This window comes from Pygocentrus nattereri, chromosome 10, assembly GCF_015220715.1.
Source record: "Pygocentrus nattereri isolate fPygNat1 chromosome 10, fPygNat1.pri, whole genome shotgun sequence".
Lineage (NCBI taxonomy): Eukaryota > Metazoa > Chordata > Actinopteri > Characiformes > Serrasalmidae > Pygocentrus > Pygocentrus nattereri.
Genome location: NC_051220.1, coordinates 24,711,451 through 24,739,199, shown reverse-complemented (window position 1 = coordinate 24,739,199; position 27,749 = coordinate 24,711,451). Strand labels below are relative to the sequence as shown.

Below are 27,749 nucleotides of genomic sequence, written 5' to 3'. Positions count from 1 at the left end.
GTGTGTGTGTGTGTGGTCTCTGTAACTCCGAACCACTCACTCATGGAGACAGAGTTGGCTATGCAGTCATGAATTTATACACCTAACATCAATATTAGCGTTAGGTAATGGTGCACAATTGTATTTGTCTATGGATGGTAAAATGGTATCATATTAAATCAGTATCTAAATGAATCTAAAAATTTCATTAGACATTGTCACTAGGGATTCAAAAGTGTCAGACTAAGCAGTCTGCTTGTCTAGTAAACATCATTTAGCTTTCAGCTTTCTAAAGCAGAGTTAAATGACAAGCTTTAAATGTAGGAATGCACTTAAATGTCTGACGCACTGTTTTGCCAAGTGGCATGATGAAAATTATGTTACAATTCATGAAAAACACCCTGACAGTGCCTCACAGAACATTTGAAGTTTATTACCTCATTTAGCAGCTACATGTGTATGTTGTCAAACAAAAATATATACAGTGATTAATTGTATTTAATCACAATTAACTGCATTCTTCTTATCTGCTCAAATTTTCCATTAAAAATAAATTTGTTTAAGCTATATGAGCAGACAAGCTGAATAGGAATAGGTATTACTTTCAGTAATTCAATATTATTTTCATCATGTGAATGCACAGTTCAGGTGAATCTGAACATGAAAATCATGTGATTGACAGGATGAACATAGTGCTTCAATATTCATCGCCAACATTCAGTGGGAGCAACTATGTCTTCTTGTTCCAGCCTATGAGGGTTTATATGACATATACAGTTAGTGGTTCCATCTCCTCCACTATTACAGAGTTTCACTCTCGTGCTGGTCTACATGTTGTTCCAAGAGGAACTGGAGCTTTCCAGAACAGCTTTTTAATCCATAGTTCTCTTACAAGCACTGCCCAGTCTAGTCTGCCAAAGGTGTCTGTCTGTGCTAGCATTACTGATGTTACCAATACAGCCAGCATCACCAGTGTGACATGACTCAACGTTCTTTGGTGATAAACAAGTTACACTGCAGTAGCTGGAAATACTGTTTTTATCAAGAGAGCCATTATTAGTACTTCTTACCAATTAAATCTGAGAAGACCACAGTAGCAGTGTCACAGAAACAAAGTGTGAGCAGCTGGGCATCAGGCTGAAACTACAGATGTTAAGGAAAGATCAAAATGCAGAAAATGGCATTAAAATTCTACAATGGAACCAAAAATTAATGCTGTGTATATAATACACAATATAATATATAATATATATATAATATAATAATTTAGCACAATGATATTAATTGATATTAAATGTGTTAACTTAGACATCACTAATTGAAGTACATATTAATTTTTTTATTGTAAACATTATGGTAAAAACCTGACATGAGGAAAAAGCTCAAATAAAAATGTCACAGATCTTTTTGCAGAGACCATAAAACAATACACTACAAAATGTTAAGCCCATAAAATTCCAGGTTTATTATCTTTTAATGCTTATTTTTCAGGAACTGCAGGGAAAAGCTATTCTGGTTATAGAAATATGTAATAAAACCTTGGGCCCACCAGTGGGGCGTGGCCATTTGAGGAGTTAAAATGAAATAGACACCAGCATAAACCAAAGCTAACTCTTTTCTTTCTTTTACAGTATCCTGAAGAGGGAAAGTGTTTTCTTTTACAGTGGTGGTAAAAGGAACCAGGGGTCTCAATCTCTTACAATGTAGATATAGTCATTTTATTTACTAACCAAAAAGACCAGAGAACCTTCTGTGTTTTTAGATGTAATTGTGACAATGGTAAAAAAAAAAAAAAAAAAAATAATGAGAAAGCCCACCATGGGTTGACAGCATTTTTGCCTAAGTGAAAAATTTATGACAATTCCTAAAAAAATGACTATTCGTTTTTATTGTGTGTTTATGAGCACATCATTGCCACTGTTTAGATTTTCATTTTCTGAAATGTAACTGTGCATATTAAAAATAAATAAATTTTTAAAAAAGCACAGTAACAATGTAAAATTCTATCACACTTTACTATGTGTGGCTCAAAAACACAGTTTTTGTTTCAAAAACCAAAACTAAGCCTTTGTGAAACCTGTTTTGTAAAACCACTGGACCTTAAATATGCAGTGCTTATGAGCAGATCTGAGACCAGACAGAAACGCTCCGCCTACAGGACAGTACAGGACATTCTGCACAGTGTGTGCTAAAAATTAATCACTCCCCAAACAATAAATACAGCCACCGACACATTTTCCACCCAGAATGCCATCTTTAATCCCCTAACGACTCCCACCATGTGAACAAACACACTCATAATAGAAAATCAAAATGTGTATGTCATTCAGCAATTTCTTTCACCATCATTACTTCAACAAAGTCATTAGCCATCAGTGATCCTGCATTATGAGCAGCCCTATAGACTGTATTAATTCGGGATGTATGGTAATAAGCAGACGCTGATCCTCTCCTTGCTTGGTGACTGCTATTACGAAGTGCCTGTGGAGACTGAGAATTGTAATATGAGGGTAATACTGACATCCAGTGTGGCAGACACAATCTTAGGCCTCCAGGCTAGGAGAAATTAAAGTAATAGCGTAATAGTGTAAAATAACTATATTCCCCCTATTCTGAATGGGGTAATGAGGGAAACGACATCTTCATTAAACATCTGTTAAAATGTATTACTGCATGTGTGTTAAATGAACCATTGGTCATGCTGGGGGTGGCCATTTACTAGTGGTAAAAAATGAGAAGGAGGGAAGAGGGCTCTCCGTATGACAGAAAAGAAATGATCTCAACAGTTAGAAAGCATTGCCTGCTGTAAGGATAAGGTTGAACTTTAAGGAGTTCTTCAGTTCATTCATTATATAAGCTAAAGGTGATGTTCCAAAATAAAAACTGTACATAATAATGCTAGTGTCGCCACCAACAAACGCATGGCCATAAACCAAAGCATCTTAAATGTTAGGCCGATAAATGGAGACATATGTTCTCCAGGCCTTAAGCTGCCAAGAGCGGTTGTTCCTGGGACGGTTTTCTACCTGACAACAGAGGTGTGAGAAAACGTGTAGCCAGCTCACATGCTGCTTTAATTCTAACATGCTCTCAAAACAGATCCAGAGTAGTTGCTTCATAAAGCTTCAACACAGTCGAAACACTACTAACATACACACCATTACCTTGGAATTAACAAACAAAAATTAAATTAACCTGAACACCTTCGTTTAAACCTTTCGCTGGAGCCCTATCCCCTGGTGGCTCGCTGCAGGTTGGCTGGGTGAAATGTAGTGGCGATGCAGAGGAAAGTACTGTCACAGCCATATGGTGAAGGCCCTTAGAAAAACACAGAACTAGCGAGACAGGTGGGCCTTGGAGCCCAGCCAGTTGTGTAATCAGCTGCCTCACGCGGGATAGAACCCACCTGATCTTGGCAGTTGTGTACCCTCACAGGTTTCATGAAGACAAGACTGGGGGTGGGTGATGGGTGGAGTCCCTTTCAGACCACCTGGCTGTTTCTGTTATGTAACTAAGATCTCAGGACGGTGTGGAAAATGCTGAGTGATAGTTGTTTACCAATTTCATATGCATCACTGATTCATGCCTTGTTTGGTTACTATGAAGGTATTACTATTTTAAAAACATACCACTAAAACATTACAGATTAGCTTACACAATTACTATCACCATAAACATAGGATTGCATAATGAGTTATAGCAGACATTGGGCGTCATTCTTTAATGAGCAACACAATTTAACGCAAACCTGCATATGGGACAGTAATGCCCCCTAGTGTGTGTGTGCTCACTAGTGTGTATGTGATGTTTTACTTCACGGATGGGTTAAATGTGGAGGTGAAATTTCCCCGTTGTGGGACTTATAAGGATGACTTAAAGAAGAAAATATTTGTCTGGAAGGAAGGCTTGCTGTGTCAGTTTTCAAAAGTTGTTTCAGAATCAACAAGACAGCTGCACTAAAGTTTTATATCATTCCTCTGTATGGGTTCAAAAATAGTTCTTGTGAACTTGGAGTTAAATTTTCTTTCCAACACAAGAAATTATACATATTCCCTGAAGTTTTAAATGCAATGAAATCAACAATTACCATTATTATTGAGGCCGGCCATCCTCAAAGGCTTGTCAGGCACCAGTGTGGAAACATAATAAGACATGCAATTTGGCTATCAAACCATGTGGTTTAGAAGAGTGTTCTGTAATTGACAAATCAAAGGGAGGCCGAGTGCTGGGTGTGAGATGCGGGGAACTTCGTCTTTGAAAAGAAATGGCTTCCAAGCCCATCAGTGCTCACTCTGCAATTCTACAGGCAGACATCCACCTAATTTGAACATCAAAGACTCACAATACTGAGGATCTTCCTAAAGTCTGATATTACTGTTCATTTGGGAATTGAAATAATGGAGAGTAAATTTGACTCATGTGCCATTAGAAAGCTACTGCAAACCAAAAAGAAACTGCTTAACTTACACTATCTACCATACAGTTTATATAGAAACTTAAATGGTATTTTGTCCTTGCTCATCAAAGGAGGGAGAGCAATAAGCAGGCTCATGCAAATAAGTAATGCTTTTCCCTTAACAGGATATTAACAATGCACATTGCTTTGTACTAATGACAACAGCAATTACCGATTTCAATGTTATGAAAACGTAATTAAATAACACAGAATCAAAGCAGTTACCATTCCTAGCTTCAACTCTGAGAGGATGGAGTGAGCTGGTCACCCACAGAATGATGTGGTGTAAGGTGCCAGGGTGGCAGTCTGGGGACAGGCCTGCCCGGTAGTGCTCCTACTGCGTGTGGTATGCCACTTCAGCACACCCACTGGGCATGGACCAAGCACCTGAGGACCCCAATGCCAACCCAGAAGGGCGTCCCAGACTGTGCCGGAAACTCTGAAGCCCCGAAACGCCCCCCCCCCCCCTTAGCCCTGGCATCTTGCGCCTGCCAGCTACAGCTCGCAGCCCAGCAGACAAGCGTGAGGGCCAAAACCTCAGCCATAGTGCAGACAGATAACCATCAAAACCTATTACGATTATGCTTTCAATTGAAAACATAGATTATATACTGACAATTAAGGCTAAGAGGGCTTTAGGGTTGGATTGTATGTAGTATATGTAAGAGTATGTGTATATCTGCGTAAGCGAAAGAGAGAGAATGAGAGAGAGAGCAAGAGAGAATGAGTGAGAGCAAGAGAGAGTGAGTTTACGCTGAAATCCTTAGCACTCATCAGCTGAGGGGAAGAGGAAGGGGGAAGCATGGGCTATGGGTAATGACTTTTTAGTTTCGCTAATCCAAAATTAGATCTAAATCCTTTTGGGATTAAGAGCAGGGGCTGCATTTTACATGTAGCCACAGGCCAAATCTTTGGTCAGCCTTTTTTGCAATACTAATTGAAGTGGGTCCTCTGACCTCAGGCAAGCCATACACCATTTACGTCATTTAGGGAGTCCTACACAGCAGTTACATTCATCAACATGAGCACATGTTTAGACATATACTTAAAATTGAACAGCAACAGTAGGTGGTAGACAGAGAAAAATGGCTTGAAATGAACTGTGTTTGAGAGATGGCCTTTCCTCTTTAGTAATTAGTGGCAAAAGTGAATTGTGTTAGTGTGAATATACTGAGATTAACAACGCCAGTTCGGCCATAGTGCATGGTTTATATACAAGTTTCATACGCAGCAATAAATACCATGCATATGCTATGCCATACTAAATGGGTGTCCTTTGTATTTCAAATCATCACATTTTAAAATGCATTCCTTTTGTAATTCATTACATAAAACAGCCATAGTCCTGGAGTACCCCTGCCCTGCACATTTTATTGTTTTAAACACTAAAGGTTGGCAAGATTTTCAGATGGATTACTCATATCCAGTCAATGGTGGAGGCAGCTCATGAAACAGAACAGACCAACTGGCTGACAAAAACAATGGCAGTAATAATACAATTTTCCCAAGTACATACTGAATAAGATTTAAGTGTTTCCTGTTCTTACCTACAGTTGCAGTCTGAATAAGTTTCCATCTGGTCCAGAAAGTTTGTTATTCATTGTGTCAGCTGTTTGCTAATGTTAAACTTTTTACCTTTTTCAAAAGTTTTTATGATCAGATAGACAGGTTTTGTTGATTTTGAAATGAAAATAACAGATTTACTACAGGAAACAAATTTAAATATGGCATATTTAAGCACATTTTAGTGCATAATTTCTATATATTTGGTGATATATATTAGAAAATAGTAAAACATAAAATAAGAAATGCACTATAACATTTGCATATGCCATATTTTTTTTTACTCTGTTAACTTCACAAAATTGTGTTGTGCTTCAAAATGTGAAGAACTGTGTTCTCAGAAAATGTGTACTTATTTTACTTATTTACTTAGAATATCAACAAAGTATTTTTGACCGAGGCACATAAACTTTTGCACACGCTGCATACGACTGTATATGTAATAACAGTAATTTTGTTTGTTTTTGTTGTTGATGTAAATCTCTAAAATGATGCTAGTACTATATAACATCAGTTTTCAAGTAATTTTCATAAATTTGCAAAAATGTACTTGTAGAATCTAAAGCACTGTTCTTTATTTTATACAATGACTGAGAAAAGGGTATAACATTGAGAATAAAGTTATAATAATATTAATATTCAGAATGCCTTTTTGAAATGTTCTGACCAAATCCTTAGACAAAAACTTTGCAAATATTGTTTATTCTAAAAATTTATTGTAATTATACAATATTATTTTCATAAGATAGTTTGTTTGTCCTAAAGCACTTCTACAAATAACCTTTGTTGTCTATAATTAAAAGATTTACCTTGCATCTGTTATTAACAATTAAACATGCACACACAAAAACACTGATGTCCAAAGTGAAAATAATTCTCATCCCATAGAATATTTTCATTATTTGGTAACATGAAGTTATTACTCAGCAGCTTGGCAAGCTGAAAGCACAAAAGCATGTTACTCATTATTAAAGACCACCAGTTCTATCGGTTATTCTTTAGGCACTGGCTAAGAAGCAGAAGCAGGGCGATTTAAAAAAAAAATCTGTTAGCAACACAGAGACTGAAAATCGACGGCATAGATTATCTTTGTTGATGGTGGATTAATTTGATACCTTTGACAACAACACTCCGAGCTACAATCACTGGCCACTTTATTAGGTACACCTGTTCAGTTGCTTGTTAACACAAATAGCTAATCAGCCAATCACATGGTTACAACTCATTGCATTTAGGCATGTAGAGGTGGTCAAGACAACTTGCTGAAGTGCAAACCGAGCATCAGAATGGGGAAGAAAGGTGATTTAAGTGACTCTGAACATGGCATGGTTGTTGGTGCCAGACGGGCTGGTCTGAGTATTTCAGAAACTGCTTCTCTGCTGGGATTTTCATGCACAACCATCTCTAGGTTTTACAGAGAATGGTCAGAAAAAAAGAAAATATCCAGTGAGCGGCAGTTATGTGGACGAAAATGCCTTGTTGATGTGGGAGGTCAGAGGAGAATGGGCAGACTGGTTCGAGATGACAGAAAGGCAACAATACCTCAAATAAATAAACAAAATCTCTGAGGAATGTTTCTAGCACCTTGTTGAAAGTATGCCACAAAGAATTAAGCCAGTTTCCTGTTGCCACGCAGCAATGATTTGCCACATACTGGAAACTGTCACTGCTTGCAACCAAGTTCTACAGACATAATTTTTCAACAAATGGAAGACTTCATCCTGCTGTTGCATGCAGAAACCATAATTTGTTCTGCTCCCACACCCAACCTAAACGTTTTAGCCTGCCCCCGCCCACAGTCCTGTAGATAGTTATTTTCCATTGGCATCAGTCATGACAGAAAATGTAGTGGCCTTTATCATCATGTGTTTGTCTTTCTTAAGAGCACTTTCCACAGCTGTGGCTGTCTGAAGGCTCTTACAAGAATGCACTTTGCATGTAGTTCATTGGATTGCTTGCTTCATAACTATTTAAAATTACTTATTAATTTTCATTTTGCTGTTATATATAAACAATATACAACAGCAAAATGAAAATTACTAAGTCATTGTAAATAAGATACATATTGTGGCAGACCATCTTAGGGCTCACTGAAAAGACACAGCAGGTTCTTACCTGCAGACAGTGTAGCAGAGAGTCCCGCTGGCCCCTGCCCCCAGCAGAGCACACAGCACATTGATGCTGTGTGCAGGAGAACTGCCTGGCAATAGATGAAGGGCTAGAAAGGCCAGCATGGTGAAGAGAGGGTATCCAGGGGGATGGGCCACCTGAGAAAAAAAAAACAAAAAACACAGAATTAAAAAAAGTTAAGATAACAGTTTAGGTCAAGAGTCTGTAAGAGACCTGATCTACTCATCCATGCTCCTCCTGCTCTCTACTAGAGGGCAGCGCCATGTTCACAAGTTATGGTTTGGTACTATTCTCCATATCACTTGCACACATACACACACACACACACACACACACACACACACACACAGGTAGGCACACACGCACACATCATCTCCTCCTCCCCTCCCGATCACCCTCCAAAACCCTGATCTCCTGTCTCCTTGCCTTCCCAGCAATTAGGCGCTAAGTCCCCTCAGGAGCGATAAAGGGCTGAGCTATTAAAGGCTGTCTCACTCCTACTAGCCTGATAACACACACAGTCACGGCAGGCTGAGAAAACGTAGCACACTCTAGAGTAAGGAGATGTCTGAGAGCGGGGGTGTGGGGGGGAGGAGGGAGAGAGAGAGAAAAAGAGAGAGACTGAGAGAGAGAGCTGTTTGAAGACAGGGAACCCTCAAGAAAACTGGAAGAGTATGACCTAGTGAATTCAACGTGACAGCTAGGACCACAATCAGCCATGCTCCATCTACAATCACTGACCGCAATTTATACTAGAGCTACAACTAACAATTAACTTAATTCTACATTATTCTGATTAATTATATCTTCTGCAATTTCCTCTCACTTTACTCCTTGTCACAGTGCCACCAACCTTCTAAGCTCTGTCACTGCAACAAGCAATTTCTTCTTTGATGGTGTAATAAAATGACAGAAGCCTTATCGCCCCCTACACTTCCTGTAGTGCCTTGCGGAATGACTTCAAGTGTCCTAGAAACATTAGAAAGCATCACAGAATACTTTTATTTTTAACTCTTTAAGGTTGATGTGGGTGTGTCTTCCTATTTCCTGTTATCTACTGATTTGTAAATGCTGCTGTTGCATTTATTTGATATATAAAGAATGTGATCTAACAAAGCTGTAAACTCTATGATTTTTATTCAGTTTATGTCAGAAACTACCACTACACTGTGATAGAAAACACAGCAGCAAAATGAGCTCCAGTTAACTACAGAGTGAAACCAATAAAATGATTTTACAGGAACAAATGTGGTCACGCATGACACATAATCAACGCTGTTGACATCTAATTTGACTTGACTAAGCATTGCAGCTGTAATTTACACAGATCTGATTATTTTTAGCTTTACACAAGGGGTACACCCAGTTCACTGGAGAGAGAGAGAGAGAACAGAAATGTTGTAAGACTAGAGGGACAGAGAGTGAGAGAGAGAGAGGACAGAGAGAGGACAGAAGAAACAGAGACAGTATGGCAAACAGATGGTAGGGTCAGGAAGGGCATTCTGCTGTGCCAACAAGGTGAGCATGAGGTGGAAATGGAGGCGTGTGTGTCTGTGTGGTGTGTATATGTGCATGTTGTGTGTGGCAGAAATGCTTCCACTTGTACGGTGAAGATGACATCATGCAGGGCACACGTGTTGTGAGAGTGCATGCCGAAGGAGAAAAGGTGTTATTGTGTCTGTGTGCGTACGTGCGTGTGGTACAGTAACAGACGTGTAGAACACACAGCTCGAGAGCCCTGCCGCAGGGAGCTTTAAGGCAGGATGGATCCGGGACTCCAGGGAGCAGGAGGGGAGGGCCGCCGGCCTTCTGCCCCAGAGAGACCCCTCTAACCCTGGGGAGAGCCGGCAGGCAAGCAGGCCACACGGACAGAGGGAGGGATTACTGGCATACTGACACTGCCACAGCCTCCCTAAAAGGATCATGGCGGCGTAATAAACTTTATTAAATAATAAAACTTATTATAACTGGTAACCCGATTTAGTTCATTCTTTGCGGCTTACACAGGCACACACACATACACGCACAAAAAGAAGAGGGGTTGGAGTATAATAAGCCTTATACCGTACATAAGGCAAAGCCTACAAAAGCCATTGCCTTACTATTCAGTCTAATTGGATTTGAAGAACAGGGTTGCAAATTATAGCATTCTCTAGTCCTAACTTAGTAAAAAGAAGTGCACAGAAAAGGGAGTGAAGAAAAAACCTGTAGCCTGAAAAGTAAATTAATCAGCTCCCCCCCCCCCCCCCCCCCCCCCATACTTAATTAAACTTCCTTAATGCTTATAAGAGTTAATGAGTGAATTGATTAAACAATACGGCTAATGCTTACCCCCAGCTCACAAGCAGTCGTGATCAGCTCTCCTGTGGTAGAAAAACAGAGAGGGAAATTAATGTAAACCCAATAATTATTATTAAGAGACAAGTCCGCTCCCGAAAGTTTTCCCAAATCAAATACTTGCACTGGGGTTTTGCATTAATTTGCCCGGATCAAAACCTGCAAATCTTCCCAGTGTGACATTTCCTAAGCGACACGCTCATTCTCTTCCATCGCGTGTGCTCCCCTGATCCCCATGCAGACACAGGCACACACACACAGGCAAGTGCATTCAGTCTTCCCATACTCCCCAGTCTGCAAGAGTACACTGCACATGTTCCATATGCACAAATACTCACACACACACTCACACACTCTCTCTCTCACACACACACAGTCCCTCCTTTACCCCCCCCCACCCAAAAAAAAAAATTACCACACATCTGACACTCAAAGCCACATACAAAAAACTGTTCTCAGCTGTGGTGACAGGAACCAGACATCTGAAGAGTTCAATTCATCTAAAAGCTACACCTCAGAAAGTTATTACATGCAATGTTTACAAGTACACTGCCAGACACTGATGATTTATCAATAACGTTTTGTCCTTAAATGTATTTTAAATGTATTTTTTAAATACAAATTATTAAATTATTGATGGCAGACACTTACATGCAGGGCGCTGTGAGGTAAAACAGTGCCCAAAGAAATTATTTTTTGTGATTTTTATGTATATAAAGTCATAAAATGTCATTTAAAAAGTCATAAAAAAAACAAATGTTGAAAACACTGAATTATGCAGGAGTTTTCCTCTTCACTGCCTCGCTGAATATCATCTCAAAGGAGCGCAAGAGCAGAACTGAATATTGACTATAGCTGAACACTTTGTTTGCTCTTTCTTAACAAATTAACTTGTTACTTGTTTCCTGGCAACAGCTAGTCATTTGGCTGAATGCTGGTAATTAACACTAAACTGTGTCATCTATTGGACAGAGCAAGTGGTGTTGTTTGCAAGAGCACTTAAATTTCAAGAAAAGAAGGAGAAGGTGAAACGCAAGACAATTTCTTAGTAAACATTCTTCATTTAAAATACTGTCCTGAGTTTTCTTGGCTAAAGGTTCACTATCTGTAAACAGACCGAAACTTAAGATGTGGTTAAAATCTGAGAAATGCTGTCTGATGCAACACTGTCTCACCACTGGAAAATCCTATAAACTATGTTTTCTGATGCAACCCTAAATGTTCAGTGCATCACTGAATTTTGAAATCGTTAGCAGGCAGTTCCAACATTTCACTGGCGGTTGTCTGTTTTGTTGTCATGTTGGAACTCCTCTATCTGTGCGTGCAGGCCCCTCACTCTTCAGTGCCGGAATTTTCTTTGCTTTCAGGGTTCTGTTTAGAGCAGGCCATGAACACAAACACACCAACTCACACATGTTGAGGTCAGGCCTACCGCATCTCCAACTGCACAGCTTTCTTTTTAATCACATTTTGTCATGGTATATACACTGACAGGTGAAGTTATCTCTCATTTCTTTTCGCCATATGATGCTGAAGTCCGGAGCAGCAAAGCCAGGCCTGGTCGTGAGGAGCAATTTCTAAAAAAAGCAAAGTGGGGGAAATGCAGTGAAAGCGGGGCAGCAGTGGAAGGAGCCAAGTGTCTTTGTGATAGCACAGCACTGGGCACCCACAGCAGCCTTTCTGCCCCTTAATCCCCATCATTTCCACACTCGCATTCCTAGACAACAGCGGTCCCGCGGGGCGCCCGCTCAGCCTCTCCAGGGCGCAGCACACCTAAAGGGATTAGGGCTGCGAGACGGAGACCTGGAGAATTTCTGCCGAGTATTCAGCTGGCTCTATCACACCACCATCCTGCACTGTCCCTAAACGCCACGCTCAGGGGCTACGGTGGGTTTTTTTTTTTTTTTTTTTTTTTTTTAACCCCCCTCCAAAAACACCCCTCATACCAACATTCTGGGGTGGTGGTCAAGGGGAGATTCATAGCAGGGAAAAAGCTAACAGAACAGCTTTTCAGCTTTTTGTATGCCTGACACTTTCTTTTCTGACCTAGCTTGTTGAAAAGAAGCTTTTCTTTTAATAAAAGCTTGGCTCAAGCATATTTCTGTGTTTACACTATGTAAGCCTGGCCTTTGTCAGTCCACACAACTGTGGTCAACAAAATACACAGGGGCCCTAACCTGCAGGAGTCTATCCTCACAAGTCTCTTCTGACACATACATATGAAAGGCATGCCGAGTGTTGGGACACTGACTTAGCAGCTGATTTTTAGATTTGTTTCTGTGTAGCATGCAGTGCTAAGATTTTAAATTGGTCTTTTTGGTATATCAACTGCGATTCTTTACAAAAGCATTATATGGAAAGCGCAATGGCAGTTGGATCTAGCATTGCTATGCATATTCCTAGAAAAAAAACATCCAAAATAGCACATAAATTGAATTATTATTGAATCATTACAAGGTTGACAACAATTAAACTTAGTGTTACACAATAATTTACGATTTACAATAGCAAGTTAGAAGATAAAGAACACAGCAAAGGGCCACAGCATTATGTGAGGCCCTAAAAGCTGGACAAATTGCTAAATTAAGGATCAGTCTTTGCTCTCGGAACAAGGAACTAATAGTGATGCTGTTCTCTGTTCAAGTCTGAACATTCCTGTTTTTGCTGCCTTGCCTACACATATTTTGATGCACTGCATGTTCCCAATCTTGAACACACGGCTCAAGGCCTGCAAAGATCTAGTCACTCCAACACTCCAGTGACACTTAATATTGAATTGGCTAGTAACAGTTAAAAATGAGTTACATTACTACTTAGACATGATCTAAGGATCTGATAAGTAAACAGAGTTCACTTATAAGTTTATAAAGACAAGTAGATTTACTGAAACGTTGAGAACCTCACACACTCGACTTTAACAGCAGAGTAGCCATAAAACCAAATGACTGCCTACCTACACAGACTTCTGATAGTCTAACAGCAAAAAATTAACAGCATATAACCAGTGGGCCACATCTCACTATCGGTGTGTTTCCGAGTCAATCAATCCTTGACTCAAAGCATTTCTGCAAGTTTTTCTTATATTTAATAATAAGTTATAAAGCTAATTAAGCAAACGTCATCAGCTATTAAACAAAATGACCAATCAAATGTCTTGTTACTGCGTTCTCTGAGGAGGCCAATATTGGCTGGTGCATCCTGAAGCTTACCAGAGCTATTTCATCATTGTATTTTTATCAAGTACACTTTCTCTAAGGTCCACCCACTGCTTTGCACATTAGTCACATCAGACATTACATTTCATATCAATTCTTCGGTACTCTACCTGTTGCAATTATTGTGAAGGGTAAAGATAATTAATGTAACTACACTAATAAGTGGTTTGCAGCATTCTTCTGCTTTTTCTGTGTAATAATGCTTAGGCTGTGGTTTTGTCTCACCCTGACCAGAAATTCAAGTAATTTGATTGGCCTGCATTCTCTCCACATATCACAAATAAGCTCTGATAAGCTCTACATAGCTGTCCTGGCATATTGCCTGTATTGCAAGATAAGCTGTATTGAAGATAAGCATCAAGTTCTTAGAAAAGTGGCCACACATCTTGAAGAGAAATATTTTAGATGTGAAATTAATATTCTTGAGGCTATACATTGAAAAACCTAAATACAACATTTAAAAAGACCAACATTTTGAATATATACGCAGAACTTAAATCCTAGTGATAACATAGAATTTGCCACCTTTCTTGAACTTTATTTTTTGTTGTCAACTGTTTTGATTCACATTGAAAACAATCCAGCTGTATCCAAAGAGCTGAATGACACTTCCACTTCCTTTCTAATCTGCTTTCCATGGTTTTACCTGATCTGTAGCCCACTGACTGTAAATATACTGTCAGAGCTGACTAGCATGTCGGGATCTATTTCATGGCTACTGCAAAATCAAGGAAAAAAGGAATGGAAGTTCCTTTTAACTGTTCAGACGAAGCTTTTGACTCTTGCAGTCTGATGAGCACAGTGGTGTGTTATTAGGGGTGAACACTGCAGTGCACTGTGATCATCTCCACTCAAGAAAATGTCTGAATGCTAAGTCAGTTTAATACAAACCGAATAAGGGGTCGATTTGAGACACAACTAAAAGCTTCATCTACTGGTAGAATTATACTGCCTCAACAATCAGGCTGGTGATGTGCTGAGATGAGAGACATTCGTGTTTTTCACAGCCTCATAGTTTCTCAGTTTTTTCTCAGGCTAGTGGCAAAAGGTGCACATTTCAGGCTAAAGGCGCGAGGAGTGCAACACAATCGTGTAAAGAAGAGCTGCGCGCGCTATGTAGAGCGACGCTCTGGTTGGCTCTGATTGGCTGTGTGTGTGTGTGTGTATGTGTGTACAAACGCACGTGACACCTCCAGCCTACCTGAGTCTCCGCCGGGGACCGTCCGCGGGACACTGGGCAGGTATAGCGCCGTAACAGTGGCTACTGTCGCTCCTGTCAAAGTCCACGACCACCTGTCCGCTGACATCTTACACGTTCACCCGCCGTCTACACTCGTTTATACACGTTTACTGTGTTCTGTCGGCCCGACGAGCGTTCAGGCTCCGTACGACTACAGAAAATGGTCTGTGTGGCTACTAGCTCCGGGTTTTCTCGCCACAAAAGGGCTGTTGTACCAAAATACAGAATAATAGCGAGCTAAGGAGCGAAGCTACGACCGTAACAGTATTAGCACCTAGCTAGTTTTTCAAAACTCCCACTTCTGCCGGTAAAGAGAGCTGTTGCATCAAAATACAGCGCAGTAGAAAACTAAGCGGGAGAAGAAGCGACGCTGCTGCTCCTACGACCCAGCAGCGTTAGCATGTAGCTAGCGTTTCAGAACTGTTGAAACTTCAGCCTCAAAAACGCGTTTCTTTATTTCGCGCGCGTGCGGTTCATAATTCGCGCCACATCCTGCTTTAATCTTCAAATGAGCGTCTCCGCGGTCGAACCGTCCCTCCCAGACTGCAGGTTTGCGCCGAGCTGTCAGAGACCGCTGCACTAGCATGCCGAGGTTTGTGGTTAATTCCGCTTCCTGCTCTGGCCGCTCTGTCGTAGACGGAGGCTGCACAGGCGGCGTGGGAGCTCGACTCGAGAGCCTCAGTGGGGGAGTTACTCTCTTCTGGAAAGATCAGGGACAAGAGCAGACCGACAACGCTGAAATGTAGCGTGATCAGGTTCACAGTTAACGTTACGGTCCTGTCGCATGTGCACTTACATACATTGTAAACTCACCGTTTCCTTGATTAAATAAATAAACTGTCATTCATCCATTGCTCTGTAAGTAAGAAGGCGCTTCCAACAGGTTCCACAGTTCATTCCTAGTACACTATTTAGGTCCTCAGCAAAACGCAAAGCACTGAGCTTGGCGGTACAGTTGGATTAAATGAGTTTCCGTCTGGGTACTCTCACACAGTTATATTAATTTACACGAAAATATTACCTAACTCGGGTACAAGGGCCTAACTCACTCGTTGTTGTGAATGAGTCAAATCAACAATGCAACGTCTTTTGTCATTCTGTATTGTAGATTTGTAACATCAGCTCGTCCTGTATAATCTCCTGTTTGCAATTATTTGACTGCAATCATTTTTCCACAGTAAATGTTACAGTTATTTTGTAGTGCAACAAACAAAACGTGAGCTGAGTGTGCTGGATTGAGGCAAATATACCTGTTAATAAAAGAAGGCATTAAATGAGCTCATCATGGACTTATGAAAACAAAAAAGTTCTAATTTCTAACTTGGTGCTCTAACATGTTTAGAGGGCAGTGCTGAATGTTAGTTAATTTATTTGATAGCTATGTAGCTAATTCTAATGTTTTTGAATATATGCTGGCAGAATGTTTTTGCTAATATTTTCACTCTTGTGAAGAGCAAGTATCTTTTCTTAATTCTAAACATAGTTCTGTCTAACTGTAGAAACTGTTGTATTGATTCAACAGTACAATCAGTGTTACTAAGTAAATGAACCTAACAGGTAAAGTGCCTAATCAGACAATTTGGCTGCTTTACGCTTGCATTGTAAAAGTTACCAATAATGATCAAAAGGACAGTTAAATTGTTAATTGCAAATATTCATATGACAATTAACTTCATTATTGTGTCAGCCCTAACATCAGCAAAGACTGCATCAGCAAAACAGTAAATGCTTGAAATCGCTGTAACTGATCCAGGATCAGTATCCGTCAGCAAAGATGTACAGATATTTGTGTATCTATATCCACTGAGCACTTTATTAGGAACACCTGTGCACTTACTCCTTCATGCAATTATCTAATCAGCCAATCATGTGGCAGCAGTGCAGTGCATGAAATCATGCACATACAAGCCAGCAGCTTCAGGTAATGTTTACATCAACCACCAGGACCAAAAAAAGTAATCTTGTCCGTGGTATGATTGTTAGTGCCAGATGTTTACTCAGAATGATGTAATAAAGAACAAAACAGAAAAGCACCACTTCTGCAGACAGAAATGCCTTGTTGAGGGAGGTCAACGGAGAATGGCCAGACTAGTTCAAGCTGACAGAAAGGCTATGGTAACTCCGATAACCACTCTGTACAACTGTGGTGAAAAGAAAAGTATCTCAGAATGCACATTGAACTTTGAGGCGAATGGGTTTCTGTAGTAGGAGACCTTGTCAGGTTCCACCTCTGTCAGCCAAGAGCAGAAAGCTGAGGCTGCAGTGTACACAGACTCTCCAAAACTGGATAGCTGAAGACTGGAAAAACATAGCCTGCTCTGATGAATCTCATAGTAGTGTCAGAATTTGGTTTCCCAACCTGCCTTGTGCCAACAGGCTGGTGGTTGTGGTGTAATTGTGTGGGGAATGTTTTCTTGGCACACTTTGGGCCTGTTTATATAATTTTATCACCACATCATCATAACCATGTGCATCCTTTCATAGCCACAATTTGCCCATCTTCTAACTGCTACATCCTTCATGATAGGGCACCATGTCAAAAAACAAAAGTCATCTCAAACTGGTTTTAAACTGGTTTTCACCTTTGGAATGAGGTAGAACAGGAGTTTTGCAGCGTGAAAGTGAACCTCAAAAATCTAATGGAATCATGTCAACATGGACCAGAACCTTTAAGGAATGTTTACAGTATCTACTGGAATCTGTGATGTGAAAAATTGATTCTGTTTTGATTGCAAAGGGAGTATGACACAATATTAGTATAGTGTTTGTAATAAAGTGTGCAGTGAGTGTCCATAACAGTCAAAATGTTGTTAAAAATGACAGCAGCTAAGCTAACTTACCGTTTACTTACCATTCCAGCACTTAGCATTACAGCACATTTAAAGCAGCTAACATTTATTTTTGTAAATTTTTGTAAATTTTTGTAAATCCAACTAACTTACCACTCATCATCTGTAGTTTACTCACTATCACACCAGTCTGTCCCAAACATTAAAAATACAGCTATTACTATCAATGTTAACATGTCTTATCCCAGGTAGCAATGGATAGCAGGCCACTTTTGGCCTATTGATGGCAAAGGTGGCAGTGTTTTTTGGGCAGCCCACTGGTGGTTAAGCAGAATATAAGGCAAAATGTCACTTTTCAGGACTCATTTTCCACCCACAGTCTGATTGGTTCATTTGTTCTTCATTTCTTTCTTTCATTATGCTTTGTAAATTAGTTTAGTAAATAATTTTAAAAGCAATGTTGTAAATGACTGTTGGATCCGTTGAGGTTCTGTTAGATTTTAAAAGTTGAATCAGGCTTGTGCAGATGTGTTACATTCATTTTGGATTTCCAATTTTAAATTGAATTGTGATTGTTTGAATGGGCTGCAGTAGATGCTCCTGTCAAGGATTAAATGATGAGTCAAACATCAGAATTCACCTTGACCAAAATTAGGAGGATGGGCAGACCTACTAGTCTGCTCATTATCAACGAGGTATCAGATTAATGAGAAATAAGAATTATTGGTTGGAAACACTTTTTATCAGTATGGTTGTTGTGGCATTTACAGTTTTGTAGGCAGATTTTTTGCTTTTAGTCTCTAAATAATGCATTTTGAAGTGCCTAATTTTGTATTAGAAAATGTTTCCTGAACCCTGCATTCAGTAGTGACTAAAGACTGTTCTGATTTAAGAAATTCAGTCCAGTTTTAAGCAGTTTCAGCTCTTCAGGTAATTGACACTCTTTGCTTATTTTCCTGTCTTCTGAAAAACCAAATGCCTAGAAAAAATCAAAATATGAGTAGATTACAGATTACATATTAGTATACATTGTTTAGCTAGATTTATATGTTTCATAATAACTAAGCATAAATATTTTTAAATGTTTGTGAGTGCTGGTATGTAAATGTGATTTCAGTATCTTTGTGATATTTGGACCTCATCAGTTTTCCCTGCGTGCTAGAATGTGGATAATAATAAAACGCAGTCTGCTTCTTTCACGGAATGTCAGTCTTTTAATGGCTGTCTGTAGCTGAAACGTCATGGCTGAAGGCTGAACGGAAAAAGCCAGGAGCTGGTCTGACCTACATCCTTGCGTAGTGTGTGGAGTTCACTTAATGCACAATTAACTGTGCTAACATTTCTTTGTGGCATTGCTTGCAGGAGGTGGTTGTGGTATGTGGACCCTTCAGTGCCACATAAGTGGTGAGGTTCACAAGTTGAAGGGTTCCCCTCATGAAAATGTCACGCTAGACTGATCGGTAATCCTGCTCTATCTTAAATGAGTCTGATCCTTGCCTAAATTGAGAGCTTGGAGAGGTAGAGATGTGTCAGCACCTCAGAATTTCTAATCCCCCTCTCTTTCCTTCTTACTACCATCCACACTGTCTAATCAGTGTTTAAGCCCCCCACTCAACCCAAACACACACTCATACTCTCTCTCTGTCTGTCCTCACACTCTTCTTCTCTCTTTCTCTCACTGTCACTCACACACATAGCCTACGCTTTACACATTCCTTTATGAATTTCAAAGTATTTGTGGTCCAACATAAGGCGGTCTTAATTGCTCAAATTTAATTATGTCTGTCTTTCTTGGAATTATTGTTCATTCATACTAATGTACACAAACACTGATTGCTTAGCAACAAAAATATAAGCACGTGAACTTGAGCTTTAAACCTGTTCAAATGATTGATGTGAAGTTGATTAGAGCTGCACCGTAGTATGTGTTGGAGTCAAATTAGTAGTTTTTAAGGTGTTATTGCTGATTCAATATAAGACAACTTTGAAAACACTATATTGCTGCTGTCAGAAGAAAACCTTGTATCTCCGTTTTTGCTGTTTTTTTGTTTTTGACATAATTTAAAAATGCATATTGCTCTTTACATTGTGTGTAAATTTCAGAATGAATGGACTAAAAGAAATGGCGCAAAATGGCTTGGAAAAAAAAATGGTTCCATTGACTTACATAAAAGTTAAGTACAAGTACTTTTTAAAAGAAAAGTAGGTTTTTTCCTTCTCCTGTAAAGTTACCATTTTGAAGATACAAGGTTTTCTTCTGACAACAGTGATATGTATCTTGTATTTAAACTGCAGACGTGATATATGATTTCAGAATATGTGCAGTCATACTAGATAAAACAATAAAAAATGATAAAAAAAACAGATCAAAAAGGAAACTCATCTATTTCTTATTGATTCTAATCCAACTGATATGTTTTTGCTAGATTAAGATTTTATAAATAAAGCATTTCTACTTTTTAATTGAGAAGAAATTCTGAATTATTTGCCAACAGTGCAAATCTTACAACTGTGCAGTCTTGGTACAATTCATAGTTCTGGTTTGACACCTTTGATGTTATTTTTAGGATATTTTTAGTTATTTTACCCATCACCTGCCACCCATCTTCTCCAACCCACTGCCCACCCTTCACATTATCCCCTCCCATGCCATCCGCTTACCAGATTTAAGAAAAAAATAATTAAATATAAGTGAATGATATATGATATAATAACACATTATAGACCTCTTTACTTTTTTTCCTTTTCGTTATATGGACCATTCTAATGAATTAGTTCAAACTGCAGTCCCACTGTAAAATAAGTGCTAAATAAATAAAGTGTTCAGACCAACAAGCATTATGCTATAAACCAGTGCATTGATTGAGATAGAAATAAGCTAAATATATGTAAAATCCTCATTTATAGTGTACCTTCTGTCTGTGGTGTCTGTCCCAAATTCTAATCCCTAAATTTCAACTTGTGAGAATGGTACTGAAATATTTTTGCTTTTTTATTTTTCTAATTCATTTTTTAAAAGATATTTTTGATTTCTTTTGAAGTGAAGTTAAAAAAGTTTAATTTGATTTGAGTTTAATAAAAAATGAAATAAAATAAAATAAATTAAAACATGCTTAAAACACTTTTTCATGTCACTACCAAAACACAGAATTCCATAGGCGGAGCCTTATTTTAGCCACATCCCTGCATTTTAGAGCAGGAAGTGAGGCAGCAGTAAATGTGTCCCAAACTCTGAAAATCAGCAACGTAACTGATGTTACAACATAACATTAATAATTATCACTGTGGAAACACATATTTGTTGCAATTTAATAAACATTTTAGTGTTTTAATGAGAAATATTGTGATTTTATGCGGGTGCAGTTGTTCAAAGCTGTGTTCACTAGTGATGTATTGGCTAGCATTTTTGAGTTATGCTCAAATTTTACTAATATTGTCACTGTTGAAACATTTGGTTAGTGTTATGATTGTTTGGTGTAATAGAATGCTCAAAGAGTTCAATAAAATTAACATAATTAGGGTGTAGGCTCACACAAAGCAAAAGGATTTTATTCTAAAATCCATTTTAAACAAAATTCTGAAATGTGTTTTCAGGCCCCACATTTGAGAATGTACCAATGTAGAATGACTCATACATGTTGTTGGAAGCTATATTATATTATTATATAACTGTATATCTGCTGTATTATGATTAAAAACTCCCTCTTTCCAAAATTATTAGAAAATGATATACAGTGTTTTGCCATGAAACTCTTCAAGCTTGATGAAAGAAAAAGACCCAAAAAATCATGATTGTACTTTTAATATACTGTGTAATATAAGGCAGTGTGTGTGATGAACAGTGCATCTTACAAAGTGTAAAAGAGGACAAATATTTGGATTCTTCTGAAAAGTAGCCTTGGGAAGTAATTACCACATGGCCAAATGATTGCCTTGTACTCTTTTTCACTTCTTTTTTGGGGAGACTTCAGCTATTTTTATTTGTTATTTAGCAATATGGTTGGTCTGTTTCTGTTGAAAAAATGTCAGATTTTCGTTTAGTAATTTCTCCAGCGTAACTGCATGGCAAGCCTGCTTTGAAGACCTGAGACAGCCACAGCACAGCTGTATTTCCAATATAGTCTATCCATATATTGCTCGAGTTATTTTTTTTATTATTTTTATACCCTCATAAATACACCCACTCAGTGCATTAAGGAAAGCAGGCTTATGTTTTTTTTTCCCTAAAGCACAGATGACAGCCACTCGGTGGATGTCTGATCAGATGGTGCATTGCTTGCTATCTGCTTACTTACTATAGACTGCCAATATATTTTAATCTGAACTTTAAGAGGACAGCAAACAAGTGGATTGTCAGTAAAGCCCTAAATCTCTAGAGAGAAAAATCCTGTGGCGATTTGTGGTAGCTACATAAACATGTGGACAAAATTGAAAGGTTTCAGTATGAAGCAGCTCACTGCTACATCGTATGTGTATCAATGCTCTTAAAGTAGTGTACTTACAGGGAAGATAGCACTGTAGCGCAGTCATTTATGAGAGTGGCTGAATTACCAAATATGGCAGTCGAGTCTGTCACAAGCATTACTGCATAAAGAACATTGCAAGGGCATTCCAAAGATGAAGACTTACTACAAAAGCATCACCACCACTGGCCTTCGTGTTAAACCTAACACATCACAGGCTAAGGGCATGCATCATTTGAGACTGTCTTGATTTTGGCCCTTGTTTAGCAAGATAAACGGCCTTGTTTTTGTCTGTTCACTCCCAGCACAGAAGAATACAAACCAGACCTGATGCATATATTAGCTAAGATGCATTTTTGATCACCTTTGAGGCCTGTTTACCTCTTTGTGCTTTCTAAAAGCAAGCTCCAATTAAAATCATTAGAGATTAGGACAATCATGATCAATATTCTGCAATGATGCTTTGGAGCACAGGCAGCAACAAAAGCAAGGCCCAGTTGGAATTGCCTTGAGCAGAACACCTAATGGAGGCCAATTAAAATAAGAGGATTCAATTTGGCCAAAGCAACAGGAACCTAAAGATAATGCATGTATCTAAAATTACATTCTCTTGATTGGACTCTATCATGTTTGTTATGCCATTTTGGGAAGCGACGTGGTGCTGAGAAAGTTGGTGCTGACAGCCTTTTTGAACAAATTCTGTTTAATCTAAGACGTTGCAAGTAAGAGAAGAGGGCTTGGCTTCCATAAATGGAGCACATTATACCAGAGCAGGATGTAGATCTAGATGAATTTGGCTCAACAGTGAAAAGATCTGAATGAGCGGTTCTCTCCCAAGATATGGTTCAAGCAAATACAATGAACTTTAATGACTTCAGTGAAAGGGAGAATTAAAAAATATTACATTACGACTGTATTTTTCACGGAAAGCCTGTCGTCGTGCAGAGCGAGAGCAAAGTGGGGGCACAAAGAATGTATGTGTGAAGGAGGATGTGCGAGTCAGAGGGAGAGGGAGACAGCACGTCACAGCATGGTCTCTATGTGGGAGCAATCCAGTTACTTAAACTGATCAAGATTTAATTAACACAACACTCGGCAATTACTCTGTAATTAAAGTCATTTGTCCTCTCATGGAGCTGAGAGTGCCATCATGCCACTGCTTCCATGGAGCTGCAAATTAGAATTGGGAAGACAAGAGGAGGGGGAACACAAGGCAGCGACCGTAGCGTATTCGTGGGGCTGATTGTCTGTGGTTAATCGCTGAACCCTAAAAATGGAATTTTGCACAAGATGAACCTTATTTGGAGAGAATATAAAAGAAGGCATGTTTTCACTATTCACAGTTTACTATTCAGTGCTTTAAAATGCTGGAGATTGCTGTAATGCTTCGGTTACACAGTTGCATTCAGCTAGAACTGTGAAATGAGGAAAATGATGGACGATATTAGCCTACAAATCTTAACCTAATGGCCAATTATATTATTGTTAATTATAAATAGAAACACCTGCACTACTTTCACAATAGGTTATTGTTTATCATATTGTCTGAAGTGCCCTTGAAAATAGGATCTCTCTGTATGTGAGTATTAAGGCTAAAAGGAGAAAGAAGGCCTTTGTTTTAGTTTGCAGTGTTTGGGGAGCCCTTTCCACAATATGACAGCAGTATAATGATTTAATAGCATCGACACACAAACAACAACAATGAAATCTAGAATTAAATTATGTCAAGCAGTTCCATTCAACTGTGTTCCTTTTGAGATTCTCAGTAGAGTAATATCAATCAATCAATACAAATACATCATACAAAAAGTGATTTGAGCAAATATTCATTAATGGGACTGATCATTATTTCTTGTCATGCATACATTTATGTGTTAAGCCTTTAAGTTCGATCTATGTAATTTACTTACAGTGTTACTGTACTATTGTACCTGTTCTTACAGCCAACCGTGCTAGACAGTTAACGAGACAGTAGAAAGGAGATGCATGCGTGAGGGGAAGTAGGCTATGTCAGGGGGAAAAAAGGGCAGATGGTAATTAAACAAGTAAAACAATATACAAATAGGGTGTTGATTAAGAAGCTTGCAAACAAACACTAATCAAGTAAATCTGACTTGAATGAAAATGCATTTGATTGAAACAACGTGACTGACTCAGTTTCATTCAATTACATGCATGTTTAAAGTGATCCCTACAAGAAATAACTGATTAAAATGAACAACAGTGTAATTTTCTTTTTTTCTGTATAAAAGGGCTCGATCTATTCATATTTGACACTGTGTGTTGAATTATAGAATTGCATATTTTATTACACTGTTAGAAATAAAGGTACCATGCAGGTACATGAGTCGTTCATCAAGGTACAAACAATGTAAGTGTGCCCTCAGAGGTGCAACAGCAGTTTTCAGGTCCAGCTGTGTACCTTAAGGTAGTTCTAGTTTCCTAGTGGAAAAGTAGACATTTGCATCTTTTTATAAACTAATGTTTTAAAACAGAACAGCAGAATGAAAGCCTGGAGACAAGATGGGGTCTATGGAGTCAGTACAACTTAGAAAGTATCATTTCAATGGATTATGATTCAGTTATGTTCCCTGACTAAAGGTATTGAGATGTACCCCTGAGGGTCCCACCTCAGTGACAGCATTGTACCTTTTTTCTGTGTGTACACTCTCAAAACAAATGTGTAAAAATGACAGGCTGTGTCATTAACTATACAAATCTGTGTGCTGCATTATGGACAGTGCTTTTAACACAAAATGTGTGTTGTAATTTAATGAAAACATAATTAGCATCACTTTTTTTTCTTAAATATATTTTAAGACAAGAGGAGGTAGGAAATTGTTCACCACTCCTTTTTATATCAAAAGGTTTAGTGAAAACAAGAAAAGAGTGATTTGACCATCTGTTCTGAGGTGAGGAACTCCCCTAAGGCCTTTCCTCTCCTTTCTGTTCCCCTCTGTTTTTTCCTGTTTCTTTAATTTTCCCTCTATTCTCTCCTGTCTTCTCTCTTTTTTCTTCTCTGTTCTTCGTCCTCTTCTCTTTTCCCTCTATTCTTCTGTCTGGTTTCCTCTCGTCTTTTTCATCTGTTCTCCTGTCCTCTCCTCTGTTCTCTTTTCTTTTTTCTTTCCCTTTCCTCTCATTGCCTCTATTCTCCCCCCATTTCTTATTCCTCTTGTCCTTGCCCCTGGTTCTTCTCTTTTTTCCTGTCCTCTCCTTTTCTCTGCTCTGTTCTTCTGTCCTCTTCTCCCTTCTGTTCTATTGTCCTCTCCTCTTATCCCCTTTGTTCTATTGTCCTCTCCTGTTCTCCTCTATGTTCTTCTCTCCTCTTCTTCTCTCATTTCTTCTCTCCTCTTCTCCCCACTGTTCTATTGTCATCTCCTCTTCTCTCTTCTGTCCTCTCTTGTTCTCCCCTCTGTTCTTCTCTCCTCTTCTCCCCTCTGTTCTTCTTTTTTTCCCATCATCTCCTCTTCTCCCTTCTGTTTTACTGTCCTCTCCTCTCCTCCCCTCTGTTCTTCTCTTCTTATCCCCTCTGTTCTTCTTTTTTTTCCCATCATCTCCTCTTCTCCCTTCTGTTCTACTGTTCTCTCCTCTTCTCCCCTCTGTTCTTCTCTCCTCTTCTCCCTTCTGTTCTTCTCTTTTTTCCTGTCATCTCCTCTTCTCCCTTCTGTTATATTGTCCTCTCCTGTTCACCGCCCTCTGTTGTTCTCTCCTCTTCTACCCTCTTTTCTTCTCTTTTTTCCCCTGTCATCTCTTCTTCTCCATTCTGTTCTACTGTCCTCTCCTCTTCTCCCCTATGTTCTTCTCTCCTCTTCTCCCCTCTGTTCTTCTTTTTTTCCCATCATCTCCTCTTCTCCCTTCTGTTTTACTGTCCTCTCCTCTCCTCCCCTCTGTTCTTCTCTTCTTATCCCCTCTGTTCTTCTCTTTTTTCCCATCATCTCCTCTTCTCCCTTCTGTTCTACTGTCCTCTCCTCTTCTCCCCTCTGTTCTTCTCTCCTCTTCTCCCTTCTGTTCTTCTCTTTTTTCCTGTCATCTCCTGTTCTCCCTTCTGTTATATTGTCCTCTCCTGTTCACCGCCCTCTGTTGTTCTCTCCTCTTCTACCCTCTTTTCTTCTCTTTTTCCCCTGTCATCTCCTCTTCTCCATTCTGTTCTACTGTCCTCTCCTGTTCTCCCTTCTGTTCTACTGTCATCTCCTCTTCTCTATTCTGTTCTACTGTCTTCTCCTCTTCTCTCCTCTGTTCTACTGTCATCTCCTCTTCTCTATTCTGTTCTACTGTCCTCTCCTGTTCTCCCCTGTGTTCTTCTCTCCTCTTGTACCCTCTGTTCTTCTCTTTTTCCCATCATCTCCTCTTCTCCATTCTGTTCTACTGTCCTCTCCTGTTCTCCCTTCTGTTCTACTGTCATCTCCTCTTCTCTATTCTGTTCTACTGTCTTATCCTCTTCTCTATTCTGTTCTACTGTCTTCTCCTCTTCTCTCCTCTGTTCTACTGTCATCTCCTCTTCTCTATTCTGTTCTACTGTCTTCTCCTCTTCTCTATTCTGTTTTACTGTCATCTCCTCTTCTCTATTCTGTTCTACTGTCTTCTCCTCTTCTCTCCTCTGTTCTACTGTCATCTCCTCTTCTCTATTCTGTTCTACTGTCATCTCCTCTTCTCTATTCTGTTCTACTGTCTTCTCCTCTTCTCTCCTCTGTTCTACTGTCATCTCCTCTTCTCTATTCTGTTCTACTGTCTTCTCCTCTTCTCTGTTCTGTTCTACTGTCTTCTCCTCTTCTCTATTCTGTTCTACTGTCTTCTCCTCTTCTCTCCTCTGTTCTACTGTCCTCTCCTGTTCTCCCCTGTGTTCTTCTTTCCTCTTCTCCCCTCTGTTCTCCTCTTTTTCCTGTCATCTTCTCTTCTCCCCTCTCGCGCGTCATTAACGGGGTATTTGCAGCAGTAAACAGTGACTAATTGCGGCAGACAGTGAGCGTGAGGCATTAATAGGGCGCGTGCAGCACGCGGCTCGATCCCCCGCCGCCTCAATTTGCCGCGAGATTAAAAGCGGCTGCCAAGCTGCGTGAATGAAGCGCGCGGGGGAAAGGGGCGCGCGCGTGGCGTGGCGCTCGAGCGTGTTTTTAACTTCATCAGGGGTCAGGGAGAGGAGGGGTGACGGAGAGAGCTCGCTATCTCCTGTTCACAGCCGATCACGCGCGCGGAGGTAACAGGGCGGACACAGAGGGGCGCTGCGTGGCACCTGTAGCACGAGCCCTGCCGTTACACCGGGGGTCAGACACGGAGACACGGAGAGAAACAAAAAGAGACGCTGCTTAAGACAGGAGACACGCAGACAGCGCTGTCTGATCGAGACTGCAGGAGAGAGAGAGAGAGAGAGAGAGAGAGAGAGAGAGAGAGAGAGAGAGAGAGAGAGAGAGAGAGAGAGAGAGAGAGAGAGAGAGAGAGAACACACTGTTCGCAGAGGTTTGACTGTGTGTCTGACACATTCCTACACTTTTCATAATTCTTCTCTCTGACCGGCTGGAAAAGGAGACCACTCTGTTAGAAATGCCCACCTTTACACTCAACCTACTGGCTACTTTATGA

At 39.6% G+C, this 27,749-nt stretch overlaps 1 protein-coding gene across 6 annotated transcripts in view; it reads right to left on the bottom strand.

Moving 5' to 3' along the window:
* tmem260 (transmembrane protein 260) overlaps nucleotides 1-15,607 on the bottom strand; it is a 39,086-nt gene extending 23,479 nt beyond the window's left edge. For 3 of the 6 annotated variants that reach the window (XR_005130808.1, XR_005130807.1, XM_037541903.1), the window contains exons 1-3: nucleotides 14,882-15,604; nucleotides 10,460-10,491; nucleotides 8,114-8,265 (exon numbers count right to left, since the gene is read on the bottom strand). Coding sequence is in view for 3 of the 6 variants with exons in the window: in XM_037541903.1 (XP_037397800.1) it covers nucleotides 8,114-8,265; nucleotides 10,460-10,491; nucleotides 14,882-14,987 (290 nt within the window). In the remaining 3 variants the exon portion in view is untranslated. Of the gene's footprint in view, nucleotides 1-1,049; nucleotides 1,106-8,113; nucleotides 8,266-10,459; nucleotides 10,492-14,881 lie in introns of those variants that run through there. The other 3 variants (XM_037541904.1, XM_017711810.2, XM_037541905.1) reach the window with 3 other exon arrangements.
* Between the last annotated feature and the right edge of the window lie 12,142 nt (nucleotides 15,608-27,749).